The sequence below is a fragment of the Podarcis muralis genome, chromosome 16 (genome assembly GCF_964188315.1).
Source record: "Podarcis muralis chromosome 16, rPodMur119.hap1.1, whole genome shotgun sequence".
NCBI lineage: Eukaryota > Metazoa > Chordata > Lepidosauria > Squamata > Lacertidae > Podarcis > Podarcis muralis.
The window spans coordinates 7,626,442-7,652,356 of record NC_135670.1 but is presented as its reverse complement, the minus strand read 5'-3'; the positions used below and the strand labels follow the sequence as shown (position 1 = coordinate 7,652,356).

The window sequence follows — 25,915 nt, the reverse complement described above, 5'->3', positions numbered from 1 at the left end:
ACGGCCTAGGACCCTCGTACCTATGGGACAGCGTCTCCTGGTATGTCCCACGGAGGACCTTACGGTCTTCAGATAAAAACATCTTGGATATCCCAGGCCACAGGGAGCTTAAGCTGGCCTCAACCAGAGCCAGGGCTTTTTCGGCTGTGGCCCGATCTGGTGGAACGCTTTGCCACAAGAGACTAGCGCCCTGCGGGACTTGACATCTTTCTGCAGGGCCTGCAAGACAGAGCTGTTCCACCAGGCCTTTGGCCAAGGCACAGTCTGACCCCCTCCTCCTGTCATCCTCATAGAACTCTAGCCCAATGGTTGCCATTAATCTGATTTGAACTGATTTTATAATGAAATGTAATGATTTTAGAATGTTGTATCATTTTACTGTTAGCCGCTCTGAGCCCGGCTTCGGCTGGGGAGGGCGGGATATAAATAAATTATTATTATTATTATTATTATTATTATTATTATTATTATTATCCATTCTTGGTTTGGCAAATTCAGAAGTGCAATAACCTTATAGCTACACAGAGGTCATGATTAGGGATGCATTGCAATGATCGTTGCAAATCTCTGTGTGTGGCCTTTCAGCTAGATGAGCTCTTCTCTATGCAAACAACATGGTGTGCTCCAGTATATATTTTTTATAGTACATTGAATTGTAGAGTTGGAAGGGACCCCGAGAATCATCTATTCCAACCCCCTGCAATGCAGGAATATGTGGCTGTCCCATAAGGGGATCAAAACTGCAGCCTTGGCGTTATCAGCGCCATGTTCTAACCCAGGGATAGTCAACCTTTTTATACCTACCGCCCACTGATGCATCTTTCTTGATGGTAAAATTTCCTTTCCGCCCACCAGTGCTCGATGGAAGGAAGATTCAGCTTGTGCCGTAGAACCCTCTACTGCCCACCTAGAGTCCTTAAATGCCCACTAGTGGGCGGTAGGGACCAGGTTGACAACCCCTGTTCTAACCAACTGAGCTATCTGGAATGACTCAATTTGTGATTCCTTTGACGTTCCATTGTACATAACTGAATGTGCACACCGTTCTCTTGGAACCAAAGCACTTTATGTCTTTAATGCTCCTAAACGCTTAGCTCGGGAGCATACAAGACAACAACTCCTCGCTGTTTTCCCCTCGCACCTTCTCCAGAGTGACCCTAGGAGCCCGTCCTCAGTGGCCAACTCACCTTCCTTCACTAATTGGCTCCAATTGGCACAAAGGGCCGGGACATCTTCTCAGTGGCTGAAATGCTCCCTTTTCATGCTGATTGGGCAGATATAGGACACCGAAGACAGGGACGATGTTGCAGAAATAGTAACAGGTCTTACACACACACACACACACACACACACACACACACACACACACACCGCAACCCTGGATCCCTACTGCACTGGGCACCAGCCACAAAAGGTAATAGTGTCAGGCACTGGGCAGAGAAGAAGAGTTTGGATTTGGTATCCCGCTTTATCACTACCCGAAGGAGTCTCAAAGCGGCTAACATTCTCCTTTCCCTTCCTCCCCCACAACAAACACTCTGTGAGGTGAGTGGGCCTGAGAGACTTCAGAGAAATGTGACTAGCCCAAGGTCACTCAGCAGCTGCATGTGGAGGAGCAGGGAATCGAACCCAGTTCACCAGATTATGAGTCCACCACTCTTAACCATTACACCACACTGGTTCCAGAGGAGGAATGGCAGAGATCGCCTGCCCATCCTGACCCTTCCAGGGAAGAGGAGGAGGAAAGACAGTACAGATTTACAACAGGGGTTTGAGGGAGGTCGCAGCTCAGAGGCAGATGAGAGGGAAAGCTGGGAAATCATGAGAGAGACAGAGCAACACGTCATTAGAAAGCATCCCAGACCCTCCATCTCCCAGAATCCTTAAAGGTAGGAGAGCATACGAATCAATATGGCTAATTCAAAAATACCCACCCACCCACGAAAACAAAGTTCACCACAGCCAGTCACAAACAAGCAACCACACCCTAGGCCAGCGGTTCTCAACCTGGGGGTCCCCAGATGTTGTTGGACTACAACTCCCACCATCCCTGACCACTGGTCATGCTGGCTAGGAATGATGGGAGTTGTAGTCCAACAACATCTGGGGACCCCCAGGTTGAGAAACACTGCCCTAGGCCAACCCCAACCTCTCTCACCACCAAAGGAACGCAAGTGAATAGCAAACATAACCTGCACAAGCGACGCTGACACAAAACCTCACACATACATTAAGTAAAATAGAAACAGCGTCACCCAACCCCACCCCTGCCCACCACGACCCCCTCCACCTCTTCTTCCCTTTTTCTTCCTAATGTAACCCTAATGTCTAACAAATGAAGCTGACCTATAGAAAATGTAACTTGAAAATAGAGACATTGCACGTACTTTTGTAAACCAAGAAATTAATAATAATAATAATAATAATAATAATAATAATAATAATAAGAGCAAAGAGTTCAAAGACAGAGGGCATGTAGCGGCACCCGTAGAGGAGGTTATGATGATGACGAATGAGGACGTGGGACATACAGGGGTAGAGATTCACTCAGGACAATGCCATTATCCAAGAGGCTGGGTTCCAAAGCCTCTCTCTGTAAAGACTGAAATAAAAAAGGACTGTAAGAAACTTTCCCTTGTCTTTATAATTCCCGGGTAACCAGCCGGGAGCCGCTGACAGCTTCCTGACAATAGCATGGGACTGAGAGATACCCCCAGGTGCGGGAGATGTTGTGTCCCTGCTTCTCTCCATCTGGGTGGGAAGGACAGTCACTCACCTCCCCCCCCACCCCCGTCTACTTAGTCCCCGCAGCACTGGGCTTTTTCACCAAGATTCTCAACAACAGTGCCGTCTACGTCTTTTGGGAGCTGCCTGCCAAGCCGGGCCGAATTGAAGGCTTCAAGCTCTACCTCCGAAAGCTGCCCAGCGCCCACTACGAGGGCCCTGAGCTCTTATCCGGCATGGCCAACTCTTTCACGTTCAGCAACTTGGGTGAGTCTCCTCCTGGGGGACCGTAGCTTCAGCTCCCTGGTGTCTCCAGGATCCAGTGGTTGTGGGAAGACGCCCTGCAGAGCTGCTGTCGGTCAGAGTAGACAATGCAGAACAATGTGGACTAATAGTCTGTTCCGGTCTGAAGTAGATTCCTTGCCGCATGACGGAGAAATTGCCCCCTACCCCTCAGCTTCCCCCGCTAGCTAGCCCTCAGATTCTCCATCAATGCTGCCCCCTAGTGTTGGCTTCCATAAACCTGACCTCCACTCCACTCGCCTTTCCAAACTCTCTCCCACAGAACCATCTGCCATGTATGAGATCAAACTCCAGGCCTTCAATGGGAATGGCGATGGGAACAGCAGTGTGCGGTTTGTCTCCCTCAAGGAGAACTCTGAGAGGCTGGGTAAGGACCAGAAACACACACACTCACATACACTTATGGCGATGGGGGATAAATTCAATTCTGTTCGCATTTAAAGGCAAATGTACCTAATTTACATTTACCGAAACAATTCGCAAACTGGAATGGGGCCAACCTTCAAAATTCATACTTCTCTACAGAAAAAGTGCATTCCGTAAGGAAAAACTGCTTTGCAAAAATGTCGACAATTAGGCAAAATTACAAAGGTGTGTCTATTGGGAGAAATTTGCACTAAAATGAATTTTCATTAATGAATTTTCATGAGGATTCTTCTAAACACAGACTTATACAGACTAGAGTGGCCAAAATTGTGGAAACTTTTGGGATTTCCTAGGTCTGATGTCTCATAACATCAGTCTTTTGTCAGTTTTAAGCAAATCTTCCTTTTCTGGTTATTTAGCTGTAACTTTAGGTAGAACAATTCAACCCAGTTTATTGTGCTTTATCTTCTGCATTACATTATCTTTCTATCAATACATGGTATTTATGGTATTGTTTTATGGTGTCATTCTGAAAAAGACTGGTGTTCTGAACCACCAAACCCTAGAACTGCAACATTTGCTAAAGGTTTCCACAATTTTGGCCTCTAGTGTATATACATAAACATACAGATGTGATAAATGCATGTGAACAGAACTCAATCTTTGGAAAAACAAGAAATGAAGAGAAACAGAAACCCTCTCGCCTCTCCATCTCTGTGACCTCCATCCCCTAACGACTGTGCTTTGTCCCACAGATGCCAACTCAGTGTGCCAGTGTGGGCAGGACGGGGAGAGCTCCCTCGCTGGCATTGTGGTTGGCGTCCACATTGGCATGGCGTGCATTATATTCTGTGTCCTCTTCCTTATGTTCGGCTACCGCAAGAGGTGAGGATGTGGAGGCTGCTCTGTACGAATCACTTGGACCTCCCAGCATTCCTTAATTTCCCTAGACACCCAAATATAGCAACGGGGGGGTTGGGGGGGGAGGACCTTATCCACCCAAAAGGCCCCATTCTCACATGCACAATCTTCTGAGGTTGTACACCACAGGAAAAGTCCTCTGTGGTGCCATGTAACCTGCTGAATTTTCGATCGTAACCCACAGTTGCCCATGTTTTTTCACCCAGGGCCCTCTGCAAAACTCACAGTACAGTCGTACCTTAGAAGGCAGACGGAATCCATTCTGGAAGTCCGTTCGACTTCCAAAATGTTCGGAAACCCAAGCGCGGCTTCTGATTGGCTGCAGGAAGCTGCTGCAGCCAATCAGAAGCCTCGTCGGGCATTTGGGTTCCAAAATTTGTTCTCAAACTGGAACAGTCACTTCTGGGTTTGCGGCGTTCGAGAGCCAAAACATTTGAGAGCTAAGCTGTTCAAAAAATGTAGTTCCTTCCTAGAGGTACATTGTATGTCCTAACACTTCTCTTTTTATGTCCCAGTGGATCTTCCTGAAATTCCTGCCACTGCCTCCCTCTAGGCCCTAACTATGGACATAAATAGATTGCAGCCATGATGGATAGAGTCAGTGTGGAATCATGATTAGGGTGTTGGGATAGGACCTGGGAGCCCAAGGTGCACAAATCAGCCATGAAGCTTGCTAGATGAGCTTAGGCTGGTCCCACTGCCTCTCCTCCTAACCGACTTCAACAAGGTTGTTGTAAGGATAATATGGAGAGGGGGAGAGAACCATGTCCTTGGAGGAAAGACAGGATATAAACACAAAAGTAATAGTTTCCTGAAATGTTTATTCCAAGTGTCCCCTCCCAGTCTCCTTAACTATAACTACCATGTATATGTGACTCATATGATTGCTTCTAACTTTTGTGACCCTGATGTTACATATGTTTCTTGTAATATATTTTTTTTTACTTTAAGAGATGATGTTATGCTATTATACCATGATATCCTAGTTTAAAATGTATTACAGTCAAACCTCGGTTCCTGAACAGCTCCGTTATGGAATGTTTCAGCTCCCGAACGATGAAAACCCGGAAGTAAATGCTTTTCAGAAGCCGAATGTCCAACACTGCTTCTGCTGAGTGCAGGAAGCTCTTGGAACCAATCGGAAGCTGCACCTCGGTTGTCGAATATTTCGGAAGCCGAACGGGTTTCCGGAACAGATTCTGTTCAACAGCCAAGGTTTGACTGTACAGTGGTACCTCTGGTGGCGAATGGGATCCGTTACGGAGGCCCGTTCGCAACGTGAAAAGCCCGCAACCTGAAGCGCCGTATCTGTGCAGGTGTGCTGCGCGATATGGTGCTTGTGTGCATGCATGAAACATGATTTAGCACTACTGCGCATACACGAGCGGCGAAACCCGGAAGTAACCCTTTCTGGTACTTCTGGGTCACAACCTGAAAAAACGTAACATCAAGCAAACGTAGCATGAGATATGACAGTACTAGGGGCTGTTGCCCCCTGCTCACGGATCCTGCAAAATGCAGTGTGATGCTTGCAATAATATTATATAGAAAGAAAATATACAGGCTTAATTTTAAAATAAACTAAGAACAAAATATCATCATCATCACCCTGGGCAGATTTCCTATGTACCATTTAAGAAATGTTTCAGGAAAGAACCCCTTCTCTCTACGTCTCCCCTCTACAGCCTGTTCTGTAAGAAAGGGACCCAAGAAAGCTGGACCATCCCACAGGGAACAGAACCGGTGCAGACCACCACGCGGGAGCCTCCCCGGAACCAGCGGAAGCTGGAGGGTGGGGCAAAACCCTCAGAGATGGTGGAACTGGTTACCCAGGTGAGGAGGGATGTGTGTGTGTATATGCCTGCTTTTAGCTTAGCAGCTGTCCCAGGCAGAACCAAGGTGCCCCAGGAGGAAGGGCTATGGCAGCAGCCCTGCTGATTACATGGGTGAAGATATAAATCACTGTGATATCGCTTCAGTCAAGGTCTCCTCCAATGAAACTGTTAATGGTGCTGAGAGTTGCTATTCCCCTCCTGGAACCATAATTCCCACAGTATTTTAGCAATCAATTCTTCTTCCCGGGAAACTCCAGGAGCTGAAGGCAGAGGGCCTTCTCAGTAGTGGCGCCCGCCTTGCGGAACACCCTCACATCAGATGTCAAGGAAATAAACAACTATCTGACTTTTAGAAGACATCTGGAGGCAACCCTGTTTAGGGAAGTTTTTAATGTTTGATGTTTTATTGTGTTTTTAATATTCTGTTGGGAGCCGCCCAGAGTGGCTGAGGAAACCCAGATTATTATGAGTAATAATAATAATAATAATAATAATAATAATAATAATAATTGCTCTGGGAGGGGAATAGCAGCTGTCAGCACCATGAACAAACCACACCTCCTAGGATTCTTCAGAATTTTCCTGAAAGTGTTATCAGTTTTTTTAAATGCATAGTGTGAATAAGGCCTTAATTTCACTGTATTTTCTCTCCGGAGCTTATACTCGGAGGGTCAGACGGGGGCCAGGGGAGACGGCCAGCAGGGTCTGATATATAAACATTTGCAAGGCACCCTGGGAGTGAGGAACAGAGCTTGTGGGCCAAAAGGTGGCGTCCGAAAGGGCAATGCGGTTAACCTGCCTTCCTTTCTCCTCACAGAACCCCCCATCCTCCGATGGACTCACCGCCCATGACACTCCCCACTTTGAAGTGACCGTCGAGCGCTGCCCTCCTTCACAGCCCAGTGGTTAAGCCAATGCCCGGTGGGAATGGAGTAGGGGGAGGCCCCTCGATGGAGCCCGGTGGCAGCTCTGTTGAGGCAGGGCCTTCCCCTGCCCCCAATTTCCCACCACCCATCCAGGATTCCAACCGCAAACCTCCAAAGAATCTACCTCACCTCCGCTGGACGGCCAGCCCCATAGCGTCCGCTCCAGCCGCCACCTGAGCCCTACTCCCACCCCAGTTCTCCCGAATGATCTATTTTTGATACAAATACCAAAACTACCTCAACCTGCCAGCCACCCTCTGGCTGCTTAAATCCCACCCTGCCTCTTGTCGAAAGGGAGAAGGGGTAGTGGCAGAGAGGTGGGGCGACAGGGATCAGCTTTCCACGGCAACCGGAAGGTTCCGGAACTTGAGGCAGCCATCTTGAGGGAAAACCAAGAAGCAGGGGGGTGGCGGGGAGAGACAACTTCTTCCTGCTCTCATTCTCGGCTGCCTCAAGAATGGATGTGGACGCTGATGTCCCCCTGCCGAAATTGTGCCGAAGCCAAACCCCCTACGAATTACCGGGGCTTTGGGGAGGTTGAGGCTCCAAAATTACTCCCTAATGAGTCATGTGGTCCATTCGGGGTGGGATGAGGACCGTCCCTTTCTGACACCTTCCACCCACGGTGCCTGGGCGCTCGGCACCAGCATACCAAATATCGCCAAACCAAAAGTGGGAGCAGCAGCGGCGGACCCCCCCTCTCCCAAATACCCACCTCCGTCCTCTGTCATGAGGGGGGCAATGGGGTGGGCAAGGGGGGGACGCTTCACCCAAAGCCTCACAGTCCTTTCCCCTTTTCCATAGCTCCTCTTGCTGCTTCCTACAGAGTGTCTTTTTTTTGATATATATATATTATATATATGACGTCTCTATCCAAATATTTTTTAAGATGATACACAAAAGTTTGCTGAACTGCTTTCCAAAGATGTAGAGCTTTAACCGTGTGTGAGGACAGAGCCTTAGCATTTGACGTTTCTCAGAAGAGGGAGGACGGCGGCCTACGAGGCGTAGGGGGCCGCTGTTAGCCCTCTGGAAACAGCCGCAGCAGCTGGGACCTCCGGCCTGACTGCCGTGGGGCTCTTCAGTTGTAAGGGGGAATGTATTTATTGACAGAACCAAAATGTCCCACCCAGATTCTGGCTGTGGGCGGACTCCCTCAGACCCCTGAGGGAGGCCATCCAAGATTTGGTTGGAGGCTCAGTGACTTAGCTCTCCAAATTACTCCCAAACCAGAATTACCTCCAGAACCTCCCTTAGAGCTAAAGAGCCTCGACTGTGAGGCCCACATAGTGTGTCCATCTCAGGGGACCAGACACTATGGTTACACCAGCGCCTTCCTCTTTTTCTTCTTTTCCTTCCTTTCCTGGCCTCTTTCTCTTATCTCGGACACCAAAGCTGGCATATCAAGATGCAGTGGAAGCTTAGCTCCATCCTCCTCAGGCGGCTTTAAAAAAAACAAGCGGACGGGGTTTTAACTCGAACCGGAAGCTCGGCCATGAAGTTCACAGCCACAAAAGTCCAGCACATCTCCCCTCTTCTCCTTTTTATTGTTTGGAGCAGGGACCGAGCAATGGGAGCTCACCCTGTCGTGGGGATTCGAACCGCCGACCTTCTGATCGGCAAGTCCTAGGCTCTGTGGTTTAACCCACAGCGCCACCTGGGGCCGCCCCAAAGCACTCTCCAAATTCTGCCGGTTCCAACTTTAGCCTTGGCTTCAACTGCTGTCCTTGCTCCAGCAGGGTGATATTCTCGCCCAAAGAGGACAACCACCCCACCTCTTCTCCAAGGAGCTCAAGGTGGCAAACATGGTTCTCCTCCCCTACCCATTTTATCCTCACAACAAGCCTGTGAGGTAGGTTAGGCTGAGAGAGATTGGCTGGCCAAAGGTCGCACCCACTGAAGATCCATGGCTGAGCAGGAATCCTGGTTTCGTGGGTCCTAGACCAAACACCTTAGCCACTCGGACTGTAGAGGTGGACGTACATGGTCTACATAATCCCAGCAAAAGCCCCCTAAGCTTTTCCATGTGAACATGGCTTCACAGTGCCTAGGCTGGTGTCCTTTCCATCTGTCCTTTCCTTCTCTTCCTGATTTTGATTGTCAGCTCTTTCAAAACAAAGAAAAGCACAGTCGGCCAGCGTTAGACTGTATGTGAGAGAGAGCGCATGTCCGAGTGACCTCAAAATTTGCCTCGCACAGGTGTGATTCTCTCTGTGCGCTTGCGGAAAAACGAAACCCTGTCGACCCAAAGTTTTGTGTATGAGAGGAAAAGAAAAAAAGTACTGTTAGGTAGACATTTCCTAAAGCTTTGCTTTCTCCCCTCTTCCCCATTTTTCACCCTAGTTCCTTCTCTAGGAATCATAACCAAAATATCCCCCTTACTTTTCCCTCTTCCCTTTTCCCCTACCAAAATAATTTGAAAAAAATTTAATAATACTCAACCTTTTTCTTTCGGATTATTTTTAGTGCTTTAGGCAAAAATTATCTCTTTTCCTAGTTGATGAGAGTTGAGATTTCCCCACCTCCCTTTGATAGACGAGTGTCTCCCAGAGAGCGGAGACACACACAGTGGTTCTATGGGATCGCCAGAGGCCGACAGGAAATGGGGAGCTTTCCAACGGCACCCCCACTTCCTGTCAAAATTAACTGCCCAATTAAAATGGGCCCAACCCAGAGTGTGTTGTTCCTCCTTTATTTCTTTTGGTTTTTACATATCCACCGTGACCCACCTCGATTCAAGCATAACCAAAGGTGCTTTTCAAAACCGTTGCAGCTAATCTTCAAAGATGCCCATGGGTGGCCTAATTTCTGGTCACATGGGCACACGTTTACTATATAGCTTTAAGAAACCACTCGAGCGACTCCACTCGCGTCTCTGTGGCTGGCGGGGGGCTGAATCTGCCCCCCTTTTGTTTTCATTTCACATTATCCCAACCTTAAGCTCATTTTTGTGTCGGTTTGTGCAATTCTTTATTTTTTTAAGACGCCTGCATTAAGATCCGTAGATATTCTACCAGCAGGCAAAAACCGTATAGAGGAAAATGCAGCTAATAGGCTTCTTATTTTGGAAGCGACTTTCTCAAATATAACAATGAACTCTGGGATTTTGCTTTCGCAAACACACACATCCTTGTGTGCAGAATTTGTTTCAGTTTGTGTTCTGGTTCGGGAATCGCGAATCGGGTCGGTCCGTGTTAAAATGCCAGCTGAACTTATTCCTCTGAGCTCGTTTCCTCACATGCAGCTCATCTTAATGGCCACTGGCCAGCTCTGGAGATCTATTATAGTCGGCCGAGGTCTGGTAAGAAGCTACAAGGCCACCCGAGTGGCGGCCAATCCCACTTCTAAGAAATCTCCACCCGTCCCAGAAGCCACGCCCCCTTTCAGGGTTGGCGCCCGCCACCCTCGTTTGCAGGAAGCCACATTCATTAAAGTATCTTCTTACAAGGACTGAGTCATCCTCACCAAAGATGTCCACTTTTTAATTGAGATGTCAGACGTAGCTGCCCAACCCAAGTCTTTGAGATGCTCATTTCAGGAAACACTGAACAGAAGTCTTCTTCCACCACCTGCCTGACGTCCCAAGGTAGAATATTCGGTCGCTACACTTTGCATAGCACTGGCTCCTCTACAATCTTTCCATTGCTACCCTTGACAGTTCCTTCATCTGCGGACCCGCTCTTACAACAGTCTTACAACTTCTTATCCATTCATTGCCAGTGACGGCACTGAATGACAGATCTCTGTCCTATTTCGACTTATCGCCATAAACCTTTCCGGATGCCTTAAACTTATGCCAAAAAACCTTTCCAGAAAATATTCAACTTCCCCTGGGTGGGGAATCTGTATCCCTCCGGACATTGCTGGACTACAACTCCCATCAGTCCTAGGGCTAGGGCTGATGGGAGTTGGGAGTCCAATGACATATGGTGGATCCCCTCTTGCCCACCCAAGTTTCCCCAGGCTTAGGCATGCAGAAATGTTCCTTAGTAGATCTTCTGTTTGCAGCCTGATCCTGCAGATGTTTTCACTCTCAGATGCAAATCCCACATTTCAATGCAACTCCCAAATACATGTGTACAGCAAGGTTTCCCAAACTTGGGTCTCCAGCTGTTTTTTGGACTACAACCCCCATCAGCCCTGATCACTGGTCCGGCTAGTTAGGGGTGATGGGAGTTGTAGTCCAAGAACAGCTGGGGACCAAAGTTTGGGAAACCCTAGTGTACAGGATGTAAATCATAGCTTTCCCCTTCTCCATCATCTTCCTTTCCCCCCATTGCCCAGTTACTGCCTGGTTTCTGAGTTTCTCAGCGTATTCATATATATGATTCAGTAATCATAAACCTAGTGGCGGTTTTCCCCTTCAAAATTTGCTTTAATTAAGAGCTGTGAAGCTGTGATGAATTCATCACTACTCCAGCATATTTGTTCATACATGAGGCTCCTCCTAGCACAAAGACCACAATGTTCCCCATGGTTGTAAAGTTAACACACCAAACTACTGCTTCTTACAGGAGATAACACAAGAAACACTTTAGTTAAGCACAAAACATGTCCCATATTGAGAAACCCACATATCCAGCATCACCCAATCCCAGCTCACTTTACACTACGGACAAGCCACTTTTCAAACTATTTTAACTTTCAGAACAAGCCACCTCTTGTAGAATTGTTCAAGCACCACCTTTTTGCAGCTATTTAAAATATGGGAATGTTTGCTCCCATTGGCTTATCACACAACTTTAAAATTACACCCCAGCCCGCAACCTTGCAGCACAATTGTGGCCAAATATAAATGTGAAAAAATAACTTAAGCTTTCACACAGCTTTATTGACCAGGGCTGTCCAACAGGTCAGTCGCAATCTACCGGTAGATTGTGGTCTGTCCCTGGTCGATCCTGGCCGATCTTGTGATCTCCAGCGATCCCCCCTCCCCCCCAAAAAAGCTCAACAACTCTGGTCAATCCAATGGGTATTGAATTTATTTTGGATTTATGGGTATATGGAGTTTATTTATAGTGGAAGTAGATCACAGTCTCTTGGGAGCTGGACACCCCTGTTACAGACTACAAAATCCATGGTGCTGGGTTTGACGTAGCTTTAAAGACTATGAAACCCATGGCACAGCTCTGACGCAGGAACAGAGGAAGCCGCCTTATACCAAGTCACCCCCAATAAATAAATAAATAAACAAACAAACCTACAACACCCAAAACTACTGCTGTAGTGAAAGCCACCAGAGACTTAAATAATTGGGAAAGCAGTGGAGAATGGAGGCAAGTAAGGTTACCAAACGTCCCCGGATTTACAAATCAGTCCCCTATCATGTCCACTATCATTCCGACTGATGTTGAAAAGTGTCCCAGGATTCATTGAAAAAAGTCTGGTAACCTTAGAGGCAAGGCCACATAGGGAACCAAGGAAATCCCATTTCTGGCAACAGATTTGCCAGGGAAATCTTGAACTTTGGCAGAGCTCGACCAACAGAATTAGTAAGAATATTTCTCCAGTGGCTTTTGCACATTCGGCATAGATGCACGATGGAGGAGACTGACGTTAGTCAAGGGTAATCTAAGCGGCACAAACCAAAACGCAGGAGAGAAAAAATATTTAACTTCATGCATGACAGACTACTACTGATATTTCCAATATACAATGAAATATTCACTGAAGTAAGTTTTAGAAGACAACAACAATTTCTCCGATTGCTTTAAGCCAGCTTTCCACAACCTGGCACTCTCTGGGTGTTGTTGGACTCAAACTCCCATCACAGTTGGCGTGGCCAACCGTCAGGGATGATGGGTTTTGTAGTCCAGGAACATCTGGAGGGTACGAGGTTGGGAAAGACCATTTTAAATGTTTCCAGGTGTGAGTTCAACTACCTCTGAATGTGAACCAACAGGGCAATGTGCCAGAGCTTCATCAAGCACAAATTTACAGGAAGCTCAACTCTGAGAATGCACATTATGAAATCCACACGTTAGGAACAAGGCCAACTGTGGGACTCTTTAAAAAAGTAACAAAAACTGATCAGCGGAACTTATTTCTGAGCAAGCCATCAGCTAATCTGGATTTGCTGATAACCTTGAGGACGAGTGAGCTGTCTGCCAACAAATCTGTTCAGTTATGCCAGTAAATGCACAATGCCAGGCTCAAACAGTGGACGCAAACACCTGAAATAACTCTTTTATCTTTTTGAAAAAACATCCTTCAAATTACTCACAACACAGACGTGCAGAAATCTGTTTTGCAGGAATTACACAGCCAATGAAATTTATATTCCGAATCAAAGAGGTTTAAAATATCTTCATGTGACATAATGTCACTAGGTGAGTTTTGAGTGTATTTTCACAAAATACTTTTTCCATATGGACACAGACATAGAAAAACTTCTTCAGGAATGGATCTTGCCTGATCTTCTCCCCATTTTATCATGGGAAATCTTGTACCCCAAAGGTCTTGCGGCAAGAAATATACAATACTTGCTTGCAACTAAACGAGCTTTTCAAGAAGCACTCCCTCATCCTCGGCTCCTTTAGCTTCTAAAAAATAACCTGTTCACATCAAAAGCTTCTTTACAAAAACCTTCTTTCTTTTCTCCAGTGCCCTGGGATCTAAAAGTGCTCCCCTAACAAACAAAGAGTGGTGGCAAAATCAGATATAAGGAACCCTCCCGTAAATATCGGCCCACAGAGCTTCATGCAAACAAATTAGACCCAGATCTGGGACATGTTGGGCTCTGTGGAACTGACGAATTCCATTCTGTAAGCAAGTCAGTATACTCTGCCTGATGTCAGAGGACAAAACACCCTTTTTCAAAGCCTGTTTGTTATAAGCCAAGTCAAAAGCCTCCTTTGGCTCGTTTCAGAATTCTGTGGATACCGGCCATAATCCGTTATCAGGGGTATCACGTGATTAAAGACCATGAACACATGAATCGGCCAATTAAATCTAACCCTAACGCCCTCCCCAAACCTGTTTTGTTTTGTTTTTCTAAGGTGATACATGTATCACAACAGCATGAACTGTCCACTAAGAGGCACCTGCTCTTAATCTTTCCCACGCAGGAAGGGATCCCTCTTCTCGTATCTTCTTGGAAGAAGCATCCGTCCTTCTTGCTCACGCAGGAAGGAATCTGCTTTTCAGTGTCATCTCGGAAGAGGTATTCCAACCTTTCAGTTCACAGAGGAAGGTATCCCACTCCTGGCATGCTTTCAGATGAGGCATCCTTTCTTGGTCCTCTTCCCACACCATCTCAGAAGAGGCATCCTCCTTCCTCTTTCTCAGGCTGGATTAACCAATTAACCAGCTGAAACACGGCAGCCGTAATATCTGAACATCTACTAAAAATAGGTCCTTTCTCTTATGAAAATCTGGAGAGTTGGACCAAAGACAGGCCTCTCTTGAAAGGACAACCTGTTTCTAGAGCCCCCCCCTCCAGATAGAACATTATTTCTCCAACAATTAAACCATCCCATCTTACCCCCACTCTGTTCTACTTCAGGCTGGCAAATAAACGTTGCCAACTTACAAAATAAAAGTCATTTGCGGGGAAAAAGTGGTAGCCACTTTGGATCGCAAAGTCTTACCTGTTTACATATAAAAGGTTACCCATTCATCGCCTTTTTAAAAAAAGAGTCAGGTTTTGTCCTGTTTTAAAGGTTCCACACCTGGCTGAGATTCTGGCTCACCATAGATGACTAGTTGACCGGCTGCCTTGCTTAACTTAAACCAAATTCCCAGTGCTACGACATATTAAAAATTAACATTCTTGCCACCTAACTGCCCGGTTACGCACTTCTTGTTGGGTAACTTCAAGTCCCACCAACTTTGATGACAGACTGTGCTTGGCTGTGGCCCAAAAAATATGGAGGGCACCAGGTTGGGGAAGTGTAGTCTACGACGTTAGGTCACCGTCCATCCAGCACAGACACTTCGGACCCAAAATTCAACAGCTCCCAGAACATGAACCCATTTTAAAAGCAACCCAAACGCATTCATCATGGTGGATATTTTGAGCTAAAGGAGCACACCCAGCCAGCTTTTAACAGCCTAAAAAACATCCCTTGTCTTGAAAAGCTTAACACACCCCAAAGACATATCCGTGAGATTTGTTGGGTTGGCAACAGCACTCTCTGGTTTTCAAGCCTGGTCTCTGTTTCCGACGAACCACTGTGACTACGCCCATCTTTGTAAAGGGGGGGAAATGGCTAGTTACCAATGAGACAAGAAAATGCTTTTGAACCTAAAATTTGTTACGAAAAAAACTTGTGTTTTGTGAAACGAAGTAAACAAGCTTTAAGAAGCCACGGCCCGGGGTCCTCCTGGAAGATTAATTATTGGAGAAGGGAGACCCCCTGGCCGCGGAAAAGCTAACGTCCTATGCGAGAGAGAGAGTACGGCCCAAAGGTGATGGAGAGGAACAGAGAAGTGGGACCATTATGTTTGTTTGGGGTGTGTGGAGAGATGCAGGAGGGACTCCCCAAATCTTCTCCATCACTGTTCAATGCTTGGTGGTTACAAACGGAAAGGCAACTTGTGGTTTTGAAATTCCAGGGGGCTCCTCTGCCAACAAGATCGGGGTTTAAAAGGCGAGAAGGTGTGGAGACAGCATTAATTAGCATCACAAGGCATCCAAAGCAAATTCCCCCCTATCACCACGGGGGAATTTAATGTGTAAATGGAAAGGGAAAGTTGGAATTGGCAGAACATTCTCCTCACTTTAAATTGGCCTGCAAAATTTCACTTAATTCTAAATTTCCCCTTTTTTGATGCTGCTGAATATTTTTTAAGGAGGAAAAACTGAAAATACCATATGTTGTACTGTACAGCATCATTTTAAAAACTCACCTTATTGAAGGTTTTTTTAAAATAAAAAAAACTCCCATTCTGAATTTGAAACTGATTTTTCATGATTTTTTTTTTATTGCAAGTTACACCATCATGCGAACTTGTCCCCTTGTTTTTGTGATTTAAAACAAACAAGACCAATGAACTGCCAGGAGAGATTTCTCCTATTCCTACCCAAGAGTAACCCGTTTGTATCGCACCTTCTGCACTGGCCCCAATTTTACAGCTTGGTTCAAAGAGAGGTAGCCACCGAAGGTTTCAAAACCTCAAGGATGCAGGGTTGATGTCTGGAAATCTTTCTTGTCTTGTGTTGAAAATTAAAAAAAAAACAATGTGCAAAACAATCCTTGGTTGTACTCTGTTTTGTTTCTGTGGGAGGGGGCAGGAGGAAAGGAATTTTTCACCCATTAGCAGAGATTGACATTGGGCAATGAATCTGAACCGACACACAGAATGAAATTTAAAAAGTATGAGTCTGGCTTTTTCTTAGTCTTGTTTTTTGATGGGACATGCAATGGATATTCTGAGTAGACTTGGATTCCATCTACACTATACTTTTAAAGCACCACAGCACTATAAACAGTCATGGCTTCCCCCAAAGAAATCCTGGGAAGTGTAGTTTGTTAGGGTGCTGAGAGCTGTTACAGGAGACACCCTATTTTCCCAGCACAGCTACAATTCCCACTGTTCCCTTGGATGGATTGTTAAACTACTCTGGGAATTGTGGCTCTGTAAGAGAAATGTCCTCCTAACACCTCTCAGAGCCACTAGCAAACTACATTTCCCAGGATTCTTTTGGGGAAAGCTGTGGCTGTTTCAAGCGGTATGATACTGCTTTAAATGTATAAAACACATAGCACAGGACTGCAGCCTAAGTTTATTTTGATCATCTATTTCCTGCCATTCCCCCTAAGGTCCATGGGCAGGTTATAGCCCTAAAACACAGTATTAAAACCACTTACAACCTAAAAACATACACTTCAAGTGTTAAAACACCTCTACGGTTTGCTCCCAGATAAAAGTTTTGACAGCGTTCAAACATTTCATTTTTAACCCTTATGCACTGTATGTTTGCCAGCCTGGGCTCCATTGGGAGGAAAGGCGAGATAGGAACTAACAACAACAACAACAACAGCAATAATAATAATAATAATAATAATAATAATAATAATAATAATAATGGCCCATCAGTTACCTTCGTAACTGAATCAGCCCAAGCAAATTCTGGAGGGTTTCCTGAAAAAGCTGGCATTCACTGCTCACTCACCTAGTTTGGAATGCAACTTCCACAGACTAAAAAATGCCTTGAGATGAAAAGAATATAAAATATTATTTTATAAAAAATATTTGAAGGGTGATTTATTTTTTTTACACAATTCTGAAGTTATGGAGAAGAGGAGGCATAAGTTTAGTGGCTTCTCAGCACCTCTTTTGAAGGTCCCCATTTCCCCGTCCGGTTAAAAAGTTCTCCAGCTGCAAGGCTGGGAAGGGACTTTGGTTCCAGGACCTTGGGGGAGAATATGGATTAAGCCAGTGGGGTGGGGGAGCCTTTTCAGCCCCAAGATGGGTGGGGCTTGTGCCAGTGGTGGGCGGGGCCAAAGCCAACCATGGGCGGAGTCAAAGCTGTGTGCACACCGAATCTGCATGCACACACCCTACGCTCACAAATCCATTCACAAACAACTGGCGGAGGTGAGTTTGTAAGAGAGGTCCTGCAGGCCGGAGATTCTTACTGACCTTTTCTCTAAACCAGACTTAGTCCCAAATGCTAGAAGGGCAGTGATAGCTGTTCCTCACCACTAGGGGGACTAGCCCAAGGAGTTGGGCGAGTAGCTGATGACAGAGACAAGTCATCCCTTAAGATTTTGCCCCCGGCCCAAGGATGCTGATCGGTGACCCATATGCAAACACAAGTGTCCTTTAAATAATTCTACGGTGCTGCCTCCAAACACCTCTCCCCGCATCTCCCCATCAGCAAATCCAAAATGCGCCAGTCACATCAAAATGTATAAACCATTCCTTTCTTTATTAAACATAGCTTGCAAGTGATAAATATTACAAAGTTTTTTTTTTAATCCTTTCTCCAAAAATTAGCTTATTATTATTATTTTTAATCAGGTCACTGCATAATCAATTGGCAATATTTAAACAGCTTTTTTTCTTCTTCCTTCCTTCTCCTTTTAAACCGGATTTTCAAAAACACAATGCGGAAAATTAAAATTAAAAGCCCTCTTAAAATTGTGCAAAAGGCCCGATTTCCACCAAGGTTCCCCCCCCTTCACCCCGATAATTTGCAGCTGCAATTCTCTCTGATCCCTCCTGAGCTCAGCTATCTCTCGCTGCCCCGGGTTTCAAATTGGTGTGTGTGTGCTAAGCCTCGTGAATTTTTTGTCTTTTTAACACACGCACACCCTGCTCCTGCAACGGAACGACTCGTGGTGCCGTGAGCCCCTCGTGCTGTGGGGACAGGGAATCGGTGCCCCCCCCGGCTGTTGCCGGACTTCCAGCTCCCATCAGCTTCAGCCCGTGCACCAAACGGCCAGGGATGGTGGGAGCTGCATTGCAGCAACATCTGGAAGGCCACAGGTTCCCAACATCTGGAGGGCTGCAGCTTCCCACCTGAGCTAGAGGAATTAAAGGCTGAAGAGGGAGAATGGCAAAATGGGATGTTTTTGGGGGGTGGGGAAGAGAGGAAGTAGGGCCTCTCTGGCAAGTTAGGCCCTTGATCTGATAACCGGCAGCCCCAGCAAGGAGACAACCATTGCTCTTGACCTGAAGGGATAGGGGGTGAAGCTGAACCCTGCCTCTGTAACATATGGCTGTAGGACGGTTGCAACTGACCTCCCCGGATTTGCTGTGATCCTTGCAGGAGATATCATGTTGTGCTGGGGGGGGACCCCAACGAGATACAGGATCCACAATGGGAGTGTGGAGGGAAAGAGAAGGTGGAGGTTAAGTAGGGGGGAAATTATGAGCGTATTTATTAAGAGGTGGTGGCTGGTTCCCAAGAGCTAGAGTAAGGTTGACTCATAGACAACTGCCTGGTGCAAGGAATGGTGAGCATGGCTGCAGGTCGAGAGGGTACAGAAAAAGAGTTGGCCAAGGAAGAAGTGCTCAGGTGAGGGAGGGCACCAGGAGTCCACACCTCACAAGTGGGAATCCTTTGGCCCTCCCGATGTTGCTGAACTACAACTTCCATCAGCCCTAGCAAGCACGGTGAATGGCTAGGGATGGGAGCTGTCGCTTAGCAACATCAGGAGGGACGAAGGATTCCCACACGTTCCTTCCCCACACAGCCGGAACCACCCCTAAGGCGGCAAAGGGACCACCTGATGTTCATCAGGTTGACTCTCCCACCCTCTTCGCAGGAGAAGCCTCTGCATACTTTGCTCAACTGGGGGTGCAGGTTTCTGAATTCAGGTCAGGAGACAGAAGAGGGGGGAATTGGGACCATGCCATCGGCTGAATGGTTGAGGGGGAGAGGTCTGGGACCAGAGATGTGAAGATGCAGGGTTGTGCTCACCTAAGGTATACTCAAGAGCAAGCCTGCAGAAATGAAAAGCGGCCTAAGTTGGTCACGGCCATTGCTTTCAATGGGTCTACTCCGAGTGGGAACAGCACTGCATGCAACCTGCACACCAGGAGGGCTACACTCCAGGAAGTATGGGAAGGTGAGAAAGTGCTTTTCGGCTACCATCAAGTCCAGTCAATGTTATCCAGCATGCTGCAGATCAAATGTGGGATGGATCATTAAGTCAGCTCTGGGGGCTCGTCATGTGACACCAAAATTTAAAAACGTGATACTGTTCCTCAGGTTACATACACACACACACGCACACACACACACGCACACACACACACACGATCCTTCAAATCAATGGTGAACACATTCTGGTTTCACAACAGCTTTGCTCAGATTTTCCTCGAAGCCTCCGCACCTGGGGGTTCAAATATAGATTTCCAAGAGAGGTGATATTGGGGTGTTGGAGTGCATGACAGGAGGTCACAAAGAATGCACCCGTAATGGCAGGCTGCAAAAATCACAGCCCTTAAGTGCTGGAGTCCTCTTGAGTTTAGTAATGTCATAAAGACTAGAAGCTTGGCTTTATAAAAAGAATCAAGAAGTGAGCACACTGACCAAGAAGTCAGAAAGCTACTCCCAAACGCCTGACTTGGTCCAAAGGGAAATGAAATAGCATTGGAAAAAGGAACCAAACTTTCCCCGGAGTGTTAGGAATCAGACGCCCTGGAATCTTAAGGGCAAATAAACAAAAGGCATTAGGAAGGGCCGAACAAGATGCGAAAGCAGCACACTTTGGTCCACTTCTGGAACTGTTGTTCTCCAAAGTAGATAAGAGACAAGGCCCATTTCTTGAAGAGCCCTCCATAAGAGGGTCAGACAGCTCGTGAGAATGGTCCTCAATTAAATTGGTGGGGTTGACAGTTAAGGACTCTACTCAGAACGTACTGGCATGCAAAGACTTCAGGCTCCCAATTAAGATGGGACAAGACCTTTAAGCGGCTCTCTTCACACTCAATGGATCTCAAAGATACTGGAGTCCTTGCCTTTCGTAGAGAATCTATTACACCTTTCCATCCCCAGGAAGCTGAAGCTGACGGAGGTTTCGTACGAGAGACATTAAGCCCGATATTCCCCACTGTGCCGATGGGCTTTGAACTTGTTTGGCATTGGCCGGTTGACGTGGAATGAGTCACATTCTCCCTTCCTGTATGTACATGCATGCACACTCACACTTATGGATGAAAAGCAGTGAAGCAGAGCACAATCTCTGCCCGCCTGGAGAGTGGAAACCTTCGCAGGTGTGCTGGAACCATGAGGGATAGATGCACGGTCCACATAATTAAAAAAAACACAACCCAAGATTTTCAGGAACTCAAATCCTGGATGCACTTTCTTGGGATGCAGGGGAAAGAATATCAAACAGTCCCTAGAATGTCACTGATATTTCAGAGTGGGGTTTTTTTGGGGGGGGGGCGGGAATGATAGAAAACGGATCACTGAGAGGCGGAAGGAATGAAAGGCGATGAAGCTGAGAGGGATCAGCAAATGGTTGAAAGGGGAGATGCAGGGAGAAGTACTGTCTCCCCCTGGAAATTGGGGTCGGTGGGAGCTGAGTGTCTGGACGCCGGATGAGGAACAGTTGAGAGAAGTGTATGCTGTCTCAAGCCTAAAGCATTCGTTACAAACAGTGCAAATACATTGATAGTTTAATACTAGTATTTGATTCCCCCGTTTGTGAAAACTTGGGGTTGGGGGGGTTACAGGGATGGGGAGGGAGCCCCTGGGCCTGTGGCCTCTACCAAGGCTCAAAGTCCGTGTGCATGCTGGTAGTTCGTGGGACTCCTTGCTTCTGACACAAGGGGAAGAAAAGGCACCTTTTTTGGGGAAATGATGGCTACCACCAAGTCCGTTTCAGCTTTTTTTGGGGGGTGCGGGTGGGTAACGTGTGGGGCGGGTGACATGAGCTGCATAGCGCCCCGCCCCAGCCTCCTCCCTCCCCCCCCCCGATCTCCAGGAAACTGCCTTTTGCACATTTTAAACGCCGTACACAAAGAAGGTCACACTACAAAAAGGACGTTAAACAACTTTCACAATATTCATGGCTAAGCTGTCTTCTCTTTTTGTCGTTTTTGTTTTCTCTACACAAATGTACAATTTACCCACCCCGGTTTGTTTGTTTTTTGTTGTCGGCTTTTCCGTACCCCCGCCCCCAAACTTCTTTTTTTTTTTCAGTTTTCGTTTTTTTTATTTTTAAATGTGTCAAGAAATAGCTTATATACAACGAAGAAAAGTCTTTAGTTATAACGTTTCGGCAGCAAGTATTGTTAAGCTAAGAAGAGCTCGTCGGGGGTGGGGGAGGAGAAAGGGAGCGAAAAAAATGGGGGGAAGTAGAGGAAACCGAGGTTGTGGGGCGGGGGGAGTGAAACAGAGGCCCAGGGAGGCGAGTTACGCTTCTCCTCCCACCCCCACCCCCCGATGGAAGAAAAGTGGGAGAAAAATAAAAACAGCATCAACCGCAAAGCACGTATGACTAATCTGGAAAAGAGAGGAAAAACCCATAAGATGGAAAAGGAAAACCTTAATTCTGTACCATGAAAAAGGATGGTTTTCTACATTACACCCCCCCCGCCCCCTCAGAAAAACAAAGAGAGAAATGGGTTTGTGTGTGTATATGTGAGAGAAAGACATTTGTCGGCTTTAGGAAAGCAGAAAGATGGGAATCAATTTTAACGTAAGGGATTTATGGGGCGGGTGGAAAGGGATTTATGGGGCTGTGTGTCCACCGCAGGCAAATATTGCATCCTGGGAAGGGACGTTGTTGTAAAGAGGGGGATTGAGGGGGTGGGGAGCCAAGCCCCCCCCGACCTGCTCCAAATTGGCTGAGTAGGTCCAGCCACCGGGCAGAAGTGCCAAAGGGCCACGCTCCTGCTCTATGCTAAAGAGGCGAGCTCCCAGGGGAAGCGAAAGTGGAGTTACCTGCCTGAGTGCGCAAGGAAGGACAGTCTCCCCACTCTCCCCTATAGAAATGCCCCCCCTCCATTCTTCTCCCCTCTGTGCTAAAGAGAGAGAGGGGGGGAAAAAAGAGGTGAAGAAGAAATCTTTCCTAGATCAGTGCCTTTCCCTCATCCCAAAACACCTGCTTCCAAAAAAAGAGAAATCTTTGCCAACCTGGAAAGTTTGAGCCAGGAGCGAATTTATTCTGCAAGGAGGCTGGCTGCTAATGCCACCGGGAAGACCCTCTTCTGTGGTCCTCGGGCTGGTCTGCTGAGCAGACTTCCAGGCTCCTTTTGGAGAGGGACATTTTGCAGGCAGGGCAAAAGGTGGTCCCAACAGAAACAGTGTGGAAGAGAACAAGTTCTGGCTGGATGATCTACAACAGCAAACTTTGGGTCGTTACTAGTTTTTAGAACAGCCCTGGTGGGTGGGAGATGACTTAGGTTCATTCATTCATTTCAAGGAGCCTCATCAGAGCAGAACTTTGTTGGGGGTCACCCTTTGGGGTAGGAAAAGACTGGCGGGAGCCAGAGAATGAGAGAAGCACTGATTCAATAGGCAGGATTCTTCCAGGGGGCGGGGTGGGGGGAGTCCTCTGCCCTACTGCCAAAGCCATATATGCCACCCCAGTGTGGTAATGGCGGTGAGGAGGAGGGGAGTGGCTAATCCTTGCCCTCCCACCCCCAAAACTCCAAAGTAGTGGCTGGTTTGCTACCATTCAATGCTTGCCACCAAAGCCTCTGCCTGGGCCCTGAAAGGCAGAGGCAATAATTATTGCACATTTCTTACATCACCGTATTATTATTTTTTAATAGAAAACAACAACACAAGACCAAAAGGATACCCGCCCCCTCCCCAATAACACTAGGTGGCTGGAACTGGTTCACACCTGGCAACGCCCGATTCTAAAGGGGGAAGGGGTGCGGGGAGGACAATGGCACTTGTTTTGGGGTGAGGGAAGATCGTAGATCCAATTTAAGCAAATTGGGGAGGGTGGGTGAGGGGTCGGGGTCCTCAAGGAGGCAAGGAAGGGTGTAGCACGTGGAGGAGATATCTTAAGATGCAGCCAAACTTTTGTTTTTGTTTTCAAAGGAAACCTTCCGGCATCTCAAAAGTATCCGGGAGCGAAAAGAAAAAGCTTTCCAGGGAAACGGAAACTACTAGGTTGCGTGTCTTGTGTGTGTGTGTGTGTGTATATATATGCATGTATATATTGATAGTTAACCTCGTGGCCCTCAAAGATGCGGCCAGACACCAACTCCCACCAGCCCCAGGGAGCTTGGACCATAACCCAGGGATGATGGGACAACTGGCCTGGCAACATCAGAGCGGGTGAACCTCAGAGTCAGCTATCCTGATCTACACACACCTGCAATGCTAACCTGCTGCTAGCTTATGAAAAGTATCTGGCGGCCCCTCCCAACGCATGGGTGGTTCCCCCCACCTCTGTTTCTTTGTTAAGTGCTCAGTGATTGGGGGGGGGGGAGAGAAGAGAGGAAGCACAGGCGTGGGGAGGGGATACCACAGACCTGGTGGGGAGTGCCGGCTGGGATGCCTGTGTGCGCGAGTTCAGGGGGCTTTGGGGTCCTTGATTCAGTGCTTCCAAAAGGGGGACGCGAGTGAAAAAAGACCGGCGGGGAGGGGGAACCCCGAGAGGGAGAGAGGGACGCTCCCTTTCCCTCCCCATCGCTTCAGACTAGAGACACAACTGGAGGAGCAGAGCAGAAAAAGCAGAAATTTTAAACAAAGCAGAGCAGGGTGGAGTACAGCTCAAAGAGCTCCTACAGCCGCCTGGGGTGTGACTGAGCAATTCGCTCTCCGCTTGCGAGGGTCCGATGTCAGGGAAACGCCTCTGGGGCTGATCTCGAGGGCTCGGGTGGCAGTGGCGGACCTTGAAACCTTTGGCGCTCTCTCTCTCTCGCTGAAGCTCCCCTGGCAACTGAAGGGTGGGCAGAGAAGGCCGGTTACACGTCCTGGTATCCTCCGCCGACGCAACGCTGCAAGATGTTCCTGGCCTGTCAACGGCGGCCTTCGCGGCACAGGAGAGACGAGCGAAGAGATGGCTCCGCGGAGAAACATTTTGGGGAACCGACGTGATGCCTGGAGCTCCTTTGGCCTGGGAAAGGGGTGGTGTAACAGGGACCGGACAGGTTGGCAGGCTTGGGGGAAGCCGACAGGTCAGAGGGGTGAAGAGAGCCAAAGAGCGTTTGAAAGCACCCAGCAGAGTTCGTCTTCGGAGGCCCGTCTCCAAGGGCGTAGGCGGTGTCTGTTCCCTGGCACGGATGTTTCAGAGACACGTGCCCTGCTCTGCCAACAACCAGCTCATGCCCCTCTAGCCCACTCCTTTGGAAACAAAGAAACCCACCCAAACCAGGGATGACTCTCTGAGACGCCGTCGGCTTCCAGGGCTGTGCCTTCTAGATGGTCGGCCACACCCATGGGGGTGGCCCACACCTCCCCACCTTGGGGTGCCCCTGGAACAACTCTGTCGAAAGCCCTGAGTCAGCCCCGATCAGCTTTCGGGAGGAGGAGCCTTTCAAAGTCTCAAGAAAGATTTCCTTTTTTTAAAAAAAGAAACAAAAAAGAAAAGGTGCGCTCTCTCTCTCTTCTCAGCCGTCCATTTTAAGCCAAAGGGAAATAAAAATAAGAACACAACAAGTTTAAAAATTCTACGCGTTATCATTACAAATTAAAAAATAAAATAAAAGGGAGCGTAAAACAAAGCATTAACATAGTGTATAGTGCAGGATCCAAGCAGACGCGTTCTGACCTCGGGAACGGAGCGAAGGAGGGAGGGAGGAGGGACGGGGGCGCCTGGCCTCTCCCCGCAAACAAAATCCGGAGATGAGAAGAGAAGCGGGAGGGAGAGTTGGTTCCGGAAGAGGGCAGGTCACTGAAGTGTTTTTTTTTTTAAATGTTCTTGTCTTTTTTTTCTCATTTTTTGTGGGTTTTTTTTTTGTCGTCTTCTTTTTTGTCTTTTTTCGTTTTTTGTCTTTTCCTCCACATATGGTAGGCACCAGTACAGGCACTGCATGCGACGGATGAGGGGGGGGGAGGTGGGGGGGGGAAAGGGTGGGGAGGGGGGGCGCAGCTGGCGTTATTTCTGCCCGCTGATGGACTGCGATATAGAGCGTGGCGGGATCATATCTAAAAGGTACTCCCGCTGCCGGTCCGCCAGGCTCGACGCTTTGTGGCCCCCGATCCCGGCGTTCAGGTAGGCGATGTTGACACCTGGGAAGAGGAAGAGGTAGGAACGTTTCTGCTATGAGGCACAGGCAGCCGATTCCTCTCCTGGGAATGTGTCTCAAGTGTGGGTGGGGAACCTCAGGGCCAGGGGCCAAACGCGGCCCCTCCCAATCTCATTGCCAGCCCCGATTCCCACCCTTCTTTTGCCTGGCTGAAACGTGCCCCCTTTGCATTTCCTGTCTTTTTAAAAAAAGAATACATTTTTAAAATTTCCGATATATAACAAT

The 25,915-nt window shown here is 47.6% G+C and overlaps 2 protein-coding genes across 5 annotated transcripts in view; one reads left to right on the top strand and one right to left on the bottom strand.

Annotated features, from left to right (window-relative positions):
- LOC114586180 (immunoglobulin superfamily DCC subclass member 3-like) overlaps positions 1–14,615 on the top strand; it is a 38,109-nt gene extending 23,494 nt beyond the window's left edge. The window contains exons 10-14 of the mRNA XM_077920199.1: positions 2,722–2,991; positions 3,290–3,394; positions 4,149–4,278; positions 6,000–6,147; positions 6,967–14,615. Of these exons, the coding sequence (XP_077776325.1) occupies positions 2,722–2,991; positions 3,290–3,394; positions 4,149–4,278; positions 6,000–6,147; positions 6,967–7,059 (746 nt within the window). The 3' untranslated portion in view covers positions 7,060–14,615. The remainder of the gene's footprint in view (positions 1–2,721; positions 2,992–3,289; positions 3,395–4,148; positions 4,279–5,999; positions 6,148–6,966) is intronic.
- The window catches only part of GATAD2B (GATA zinc finger domain containing 2B), a 75,030-nt gene continuing 58,616 nt past the window's right edge, over positions 9,502–25,915 (bottom strand). For all 4 annotated transcript variants that reach the window (XM_028709239.2, XM_028709240.2, XM_028709236.2 and 1 more), the window contains one exon: positions 9,502–25,673. In XM_028709239.2, the coding sequence (XP_028565072.1) occupies positions 25,540–25,673 (134 nt within the window). In that variant the 3' untranslated portion in view covers positions 9,502–25,539. The remainder of the gene's footprint in view (positions 25,674–25,915) is intronic.